Source organism: Cynoglossus semilaevis, chromosome 11 (genome assembly GCF_000523025.1).
Source record: "Cynoglossus semilaevis isolate Cse_v1.0 chromosome 11, Cse_v1.0, whole genome shotgun sequence".
Taxonomy (NCBI): Eukaryota; Metazoa; Chordata; class Actinopteri; order Pleuronectiformes; family Cynoglossidae; genus Cynoglossus; species Cynoglossus semilaevis.
Genome location: NC_024317.1, coordinates 574,579 through 583,290, shown reverse-complemented (window position 1 = coordinate 583,290; position 8,712 = coordinate 574,579). Strand labels below are relative to the sequence as shown.

The following is an 8,712-nucleotide window of genomic DNA, read 5'->3' as shown; positions in this document are numbered from 1 at the left end:
GTTTCGTGATAACGCACAGCCAACAGGCTGATGTGGGGACTGGCCCCCCGTAACCCCCCCCCTCCCCACAGCCTCCAACCTTTACGTCTGCAAAACCCTGGATGCCAAGAGTCGAGGGACGGACAGCTGAGTCTGCCATGGTTTGAATAGATACTCTCAAATATAAACATTAATAAAAGACTAAATGTCTGTTCCCTCAAGAGTCGTGATTTATATAAATCTTAAGTTTCATCTTTGTTCCTCACACAAACAAAGACATTTCCTCGTGTTTATAACAAGTAAAAATGATCGACTCACAAAGTCCCAAAAACCGGAGCCGACAGACGTTGAAATAAAGAACAGAGCTCCTGGGAAAAAGACTCAGATCTGGGAGATGTTTTAAAAAGAGCCAGCTGTGATCAGTCAGACAGAGAGGCTGGACCAGATCAGTTCAGACCAGGACACAGAGGCCACCAGGAGAACCTGATCCTGGTGTCAGCTCAAACACGACCAGCACGTCCGACACTGCTTTTCTAACCTCGATCATTACGGTTTTTAGAATTGAAGGAGATGATGAAACCAGGATTAGCCTAGCTTCATCATCACTCGGAGCAGAGGTTTGTATCAGTCCTGAAATCCTGCAACTCCAGGACCAAGTGAGTGACCAGTGACCAGTGGTTAGTCTCTACTTTTGGTGGAATGAACTCAAATATCCAAACTAGTGGCGACCTACAACGACTGGGAGAAAAAACGTTCTCAAGGTTCTTGACAGATTTTAGTGAAATTTTCACTATTTGGAAAATTAATAAACTTTAAATAAACAACTAGTTAAATGCACACACTGCTGGTTACCAACTCTAACTGGGACAAAAGAAGGTTTTTAATGGGTTTCGTTGAGTATCACGGACCAGGAGAGTTTTGCTCTGACATTTGTCAAAGCACTGACTAGGCTGTAAAAAATATATAGGCTACACGTGCGCTTTACACACCACGAGGTGCACACACACACACACACACACACACACACTTTACACAATATTTCAGCAGTTTCAATTCTCAGAAAAAAAAAAAAAAAAAAAAAACAGTGACGGGGAAGCACCTCAACTAACAAGAAGTAAGAAGAAGGAGTGACGCAGGTCCTGGCAGTGGAGCATATTCTCGTTCTGGTTTTTAGCATTTCCTGTTCTTCAGTTCATCCTGGTTAGACTGATGTGGTTTTTCTCACTTTTCATTGTGTTGATTCTACAGGTGCAGAGCGACCAGAGCCTCTTCATCTGCGTCAGCCACAAAGTAGCTGAACGGCGTCAATCTGAACCAAATCTGACTAATTCTAAAACAGCTTCTCCACCAAATCTTTTCACTGACGTCAAGTCCGAGCCACAGCTGAAAGTTCAGACAAACTGATACTGATCTGCTGGAAAAAAGGTCCAGAACGTTCCATGAACATACAGGAACTTTTCATTTCACCTTGTTCTGTCTACAGACAGGATGCACCGACAGTATCTGATCTGAAGAGTTGAAATCTTTAAATCTGGTCACATGGGCTGTAGCTACACATCTTTTAACACAGTGGTTCCCAAAATGAGGGGGGGGCTGGTCCACCAAGGGGGCGCAATGAAGACAAATTTATTATAAATGCAATATTCCTTCATTGTTGCCATGGGGGAAAAGTCAGGTTTTTAAAATGAATAATTATTCCTACTGACAACAACCAATAAGAAAGAATGAGGATGAGTGAAAATGAACAACAGACGAAAGACAGAAAAAAAAACCAACCTAAAAATCACTCCTCCTCATTTGTACACACACACACACACACACACACCTCCATATAGCCTGTATACATGCCAGATTCTGTCGCCCCAGGAAATGGGCTTCATACATCTTGTCTGACTGCAGTCAGGCCGTGTCTCAGATTCTATTTCCAATAAACGTCTCGTGATTGGAAAACTCATTCTAATATCAATTTCCATCTGGAGCCTTTAAAAGGCAATCAGCAGGGCTTCATCTCAGTATATCATGGGCTCCTTCAGATGATGACACAGCACTGGCTCCATCTGCATAATGGCCTTCTCCTATCAAGGCATCTGCAATGAATAATACCACCCATGAATGGGCTATTTAGTCTGTGTTCTCACTGATAGGGGGCGACGTCTCTGAATATCAATCCAGGCCTCTCCACGTCATGTGCTTCTCTCAGGGCTGAACCGTGTCGTGCTGTGATTTGGCGTTCACCTGGGTTCCTCCTAGACTTATAACAATAGGGAGGATCTAACGGGTGGAGAGAGAAGCCACGCAGCCACACGACAATTAACAACTCAGACAAACCTCAGTTTGGGTTTAGGACACAGTGACGACCGCGGTAAAACCTCTGTTGTAAAACACCGTGTCAGGTAAGAAGCTGACAAAGACAACAACCATCACCAACGATAACGAGCTGATCTTCACTCTCCCTGGAGTGAAGGGCGGCCGAGGCCTCGTCTTACCTTCCAGCCGCTGCCGGCCTCTCTGTAGTACGGAAAGTTATCACAGATCCACTGGTAGATCTCACTCAGAGTCATCTTTTTCTTTGGCGAGCTGTTGATAGCAAAGGTAATGAGACTGGCGTAGCTGTAGGGCGGTTTGCCATCTTTATGCTGCTGCACTTCCTCCTGGTCCAGCGTGGTGTTAGGATCTAGAAGGGCACTTTTCTTGCCCATGCCAGGCCCGTGGGCATTCTGGGCGTCAGCCTTGCGGATGGCCGCCTGCATGGTCAGCTGTGGAAGCCAGTCCATGGAGGTCAGGCTGCTCTCCAGCTCCGACGTCATGATGGCGGCAGGGTACGCAGGAGGGGGGTGGGGAAAAGGCGCAGGCGGCGGCGTTGGTTTATCAGTGTTGGCCGACCGATCACGTCTGAGTCAACGAAGCGAGACGACGCTGCGGCTGCGGCTGCTTCAGTCTGGAGTCAGGGCTTCCTCAGGACATCAGAGGAGCATCTTCTGTAGATCAACTCTGGAGAAACACAACACAGGAGAGGTTCTGTTAATCCACCGCTGCACCACAGCCGCGGCACGGAAACGAAGACACGGAAATCAGTCCTGTGTACATGTCAACAGGTTAGTGGGTAAGATGGAGACAGGAAGCAGAGGACAGGTGGGTTCTGTCCACTTTCTCATCACTCAGCTCTCTGAGCTGACTCACAGCCGGGGCTCCATCTGCACACACACACGCACACGCACGCACACAAACACACACACACACACATGCACAGAATAAATGCCAGGCAATTGTTTTCACAAGTGCCAGCCAAATGGGGGAAAAGCTCAGGAGGAATTCTGACTCTGGAGGCCAGTAAAAACCTCCTCTGCCTCCTCCTCCTCCTCCTCCTCCTCCTCTGCCTCCTCCACCTCCTCTTCCTCCTCCTCCTCCTCCTCTGCCTCCTCCTCTTCCTGTTCATGCTCCTGCTCTGGTTCCTGTTCTTCTGTGACAGAGGGACTCCAAACTGAACCTCTGCCGTAAACAAGTGCACCAACCGTCCACTGTACGACCAGCCACGGTCCAACTCTGCGTCCCTCGTGGAACACTACCCTCAGGATCCAAAAATAGCGGGGCAGTGTAAAGAGTGCTAATGTTACAGATGTAGGTGAACTGGGGCAAGTGGGCAAAAAATACCCTGAGCAAGATGACACTGCAGTCTGACTGAGGGAAAAAAACAGAAGAGGCCGGAGAGAGAGAGAGGAATCCTCACCAAGCTGTGGGATTTTTCTCTTGGCTGAGCACGCTCACACACGTGTGTGTGTGTGTGTGTGTGTGTGTGTGTTCTGGATCATGTGACCAACCAACACACACACATACACAGCCTGACAAAAAAAAAAACCTCCAGAAATAGGATGTTGGTCTTTTTATAGATTTTTCCAAATTCAGAATTTTAAATTTGAATTCTTCTGAAACAGAATTGTTTTTAAAAAGTTTTTCAAAGCGACAGCAGGAACATGGACTCTGTGGTGGTGAATAACAGGACGTTAACTTGACACTGACTCAGTTACTCAACACTCCGTGCAGTGACTCTGTTTCCGCTCTAATGTATTAACTCACCCTCACCTCCTGATGGGGGTTTCCACCCCGTACTGCCTCCTCTGGGGGTAAAACCATTAGAACTACCACAGGTTTCAGGGCACGTGTGTGTGTGTGTGTGTGTGAACACACACCTGTCATGTTTAATCTGTACTACTTCACATGCTTCTTTCAGATGACTGATATCGGCAGAGCGCTGTAACGGGGCAACAGGCATGAGGTAATGCCCCTGGAAGAACAACTACCCAGAGCTCGGTGTTATTATTATTACAGACCATCAATAACCATCAATAACTGAGCTGCTGTTCCAGAACGACTCACTCTGACCACGCCCCTGACCACGCCCCTGACCACGCCCCTTCACAATCCCCTCAATGAACGATGAGTCAAAAACTGCAAGGTTAAATATTTAATAATAATTCAACAAACTTAAAGTTTCACACACACACACACACACACACACATCAGTGAGGAGGACCGACAACACCTGGACCTGGACTTAGAGGACACTGAGTCTTCAACCTGACTCGTGGTAGAGACCACTGCTGTTTCTAGTTGGTATCAAACTGAATCAGTAGACGTCGGTGTGACGTCAAAGGTGTCGTCTACTAAACCGACCTTGTTGACGTCATCAGCTCAGTCTGAGGTGGCTCAATCTGAGTGACCTCATCCCTGACGGAGGATCAGCCGAGACAACACACCAGATTATGTCACCTCCATCCAGTTGGGCAAGCGCTCGCTGGTGTGTGTGTGTGTGTGTCAGTGAATGCGTCATGAGATCAGAGCCCTTCCCATTATCCACTGTTGCAAAACTGACTGATGGACTTGGCAGCTAACTGCAGCTAACTGCAGCTAACTGCAGCTAACTGCAGCTAACTGCAGCTAACTGCAGCTAACTGCAGTACACGCACATTATCGTAAATGATTGGCACTTAACGGACTCTAACTACTGATCAAAGAGACAGACGCACACGAGAACCTGTGGCGACGTCGTTCTTTACAGTTGTTGGATGAACTGTAGAATCTGATTGGATTTTCTCTCAAACTCCTTGTTTTCCCTGAACGTTTGGTAAAAACCAATCCTTCGACCATTTTGGTCTGAAGGATCCTCAGCACTGATGGATGAAGATGGTGACGCCCAGTGTCAGGTCTGCTACACTTTATATAAGGTCGGTCTGAAACCTCCATGAACAATGGAGCCTCAGCTCAGTGGGAGGCTGAGCAGCAGACAGCACTGCAAACATTTCACATTAAAAGCCTCATTAAAAATTCATTTTGGAAACAGAGTTTTTTTTAGAGCGCCTTTACTCTGAAAGTACTCTGAAAGTACTACAGAAACTGTAGTAGAAACGTCTGCCCTGGTGTCTACCATGTGGTCCAAGGTTTTTTGGTAATAAACCTCTTTATTCCACATCAGTGAAACACCTCCGTTGTGTCAGACTCCTGTAGGAGTCAGACATGAGTCAAGATCACACGTGGTTCAACAGAAATCCATGACATTCTTGAATTCTCTCTAACATTAACCACAAATAAGTGAACTGACAAAACCAAAACAGATGATAATGAAACGCAGCTCTGTGATCACTCAGAGCAAAATCATTCACCGAGCAAATGAATTCAAATAGTCTTTGATATTTGGGGTAAAAAGTACGAAGCTACGTTTTTGTGTTTTGCTCGTAACGTGTTAATGTTTGTAAACAACAAGTGAACCTTTGACCAGATAACTTAGATTAACTATTAAAATGTGTTAGTTAAAGTGAATCAACCCTGACTGTAAATGTTAGCTCCTGGCAAATTGATCAGTGGAATCAACTAGTCGTGTCGTTGCCATGACTTCAGATTACCTTAAACAATGACAGGATGTCAAATTTGTTGATTTATTTGCTGTATCATTTTTTATTTTATTTTAACTGGAAACAACAGTGTTTCTCTCATTTCTGTATCAACTTTCTTTCCAAAGCGTCACCTTTGTTAAATACAACATATCAATTACACTCCCCAAAGTTTAGGGTGGAAATTCTGGTTCTTCTGCTTAGAGGAGCAGAAACAAACCCTGATGTTTCTCCAAGGTTTCCTCGTTTTATTTGACTGCATATATTATTTTACATGAATATCTATTGTGTTCTGCAGCAGCAACACATGGAACTCTGGAAAAGATTTTCTGCAAAGCCTCTTTCCTCCGCAGACTGAAGCATCTGGTTACAGCATATTATCCACAGAGAAATTAAAGATGTTTGTTCTTCCCCTTTTACACAACACACCAGCACCGTACGTGCAACAAAGTCTCATTTAAAAACTGAGAGGAACTTTCTGGTACTGTGTAGTAAATTGTTTTTATGATTCCATGAAAAAAAGCTTTGACACAGACTTCAGGTTAGTCTATGAACTGATGTAGCTCCTGAGTTCACTGACGAAAACTGAAGACACACAAAAGTAGTGGCTCTACTCTGTGGCCGTCCTCACGGAAAACTTCATCATCACAGGTCGAAATATGCACGGATTTTTAACATAACAAAAAAAAAAACCTTGTAAAAAGTTACATTGACCAAAACACGGTCAGTTCTTAGACATTGTGTACACGTTCTTAATGAATCCTTAGGAGTTTCTGATGAAGTTTGAACAGAAACTGCTGCCGTCACACGAAACTTCAATGAATCAAACACAAAGGCAGGATTTTATGCAAAACAAAAAGAACTAGTGACTAAAGCAGAAGTGATTGACGTTCAGTTTGGGGAAGTGGAACAACAAACAGGTGAATGAAGCAGATTTCACCGTCTGAACCTCAGTGGTCAGTACATACATCATCAGAACATCAGAACACAAGCTGACCAGGGGACTGGTCCTGGTCCTGGTCCTGGTACTGGTACTGGTCCTGGTCCAGTCTCTGTCTCAGTGATAGTTCAGACTTTCTCAGCACAGCAGTTTGTCCCGTTACTCAAAGGCACCAGCGATTAATGAAATGTGTTACGGTACCAATAAAGAGTGTGAGGACTCACTGAATAATTCAACAAAGTAGGAGCAATCACCCCCCCCCCTCATCTTACCCCCCCCACAGACCCACAGAGTTACAATAGTAAACCTGTGTTGTAGCCATATATTTCGTACAGTAGCGCAGCGTTAGCGTTACACAGATTCAGCCAATCAGCTCGTCACAGAATCCACACCAACTGATAGACACAAGGGCCGACTTATCTGAGCCACTCTGAAAATGAGGTGTTGACAGTGGTCTGCTGCCCCCCCCCAACAGACGCTAACAGACGCTAACACGACTGTGCTGAAGGAACGATGAGTGACTAAATGTGAATAAACACTAAATGATTTCATCTGAGTAAAAACATGAGCTTCAGTTCTGTAAATATGGATTTAGAGAAATTATTTTTCTATTTTTTCTACAGTGAGACATTTGGTTTCCACCATGACATCATCACTAACACTAGAAGGACCTGAAGAAGGAAGGAAAGTCAACTGCTGGTCATTGTGACACACCACTGCACCACTGCACCACTGCACACAACCAAATGTGACTTCTGTTTTTAACCCATCTCTGGACCCAGGTCTGCTTTCTTAACCACTAAGCCACCGCGGCCACCACTTGGGGAAACTGTTGTTGTTGATAAATCATTCATTCATTCATTTAAATCCATATATATTCATTTTCTTCTTCTAACTGGACCTCAGTCTTTCTCCACAAAACATTTCTCATTCTTACTCTCTGATCGGTACCAGACCAGACCAGACCAGACCAGACCAGACCAGACCAGACCAGACCAGACCCCTCCAGTACTTATCAACAATTTCCTCAATTAATCCCTTCTTCCTCCGTCAGCCATCAGTCACGGGTAACAGTCGGACGGCACGTGTCTGCTCTGCAGCACAGACACAACAGCTCTAGATCTCTGACGTCTGTACTGCACAGAGTCATGACACGAAGAGCTCACAACAAAAGGTACAAGACAGAGGGGTTTGGGGGGGCTACGAAAAGAGAGAGAGAGACAGGGGAGAGGGAGAGAGAGAGGGCGGGAGAGCGAGCTCCATGTGACTGTGTGTAGTATGATTGTACTTGGCAACCAGAAGCAGAAGAATCCCTGAGTGTGCTCTCTGTTGTGCTCAGACTTGGCACATGGACTCACAACAACAACAACAGTGATGTAACCTGGTTACAAGCAGTTGGTGTCTTTACTCTCCACCGAAACCCAGGTCATACCTTCCACATCAACAGAGGCAGGAGTTCTGCTCACCTGCCCTTCATTCAAAGAATGACGACACCTCACAGTTTCCAGTCCTGGAGGCAGAGGACTTGGAGGGTTATTTTTAAGACTCTCTCGGACTAAAATAGCAGCGCTCCGGTGTGCGCTGATTGCACAGGAGTTCTATAATGTTGCAGCAAACATCCCAGAGCCTCATCTTCATTAACAACAAGTAGGCAACGTCTTCATTCTCAATTAAGGACTTAATGGTTCCACTGATACCACCCTGTGGAGGAGAGCGTTTACGGCCGCGTCCTGACTTGTTTTTAAGGATGTCCACGCTGCTAACACACATCACCGTCCTTCCTGCCCTGCCTTCAACTGAGGCTTCTCTGAGAACGAGGTCCAGTCGACCTCTGTGCTGCTCTCAACAACTGTATACCTGCCCCTCCTGTCCCTCCCGCCCCTCCCGCTCCTCCTCCCCCCCCTCCTC

At 45.8% G+C, this 8,712-nt stretch overlaps 1 protein-coding gene across 1 annotated transcript in view; it reads right to left on the bottom strand.

The window, feature by feature from the left end:
- Positions 1-8,712, bottom strand: part of foxj3 (forkhead box J3) — a 51,460-nt gene that overhangs the window by 26,757 nt on the left and 15,991 nt on the right. Inside the window, exon 2 of the mRNA XM_008319622.3 lies at positions 2,466-2,970. Coding sequence (XP_008317844.1) covers positions 2,466-2,786 — 321 coding nt within the window. The 5' untranslated portion in view covers positions 2,787-2,970. The remainder of the gene's footprint in view (positions 1-2,465; positions 2,971-8,712) is intronic.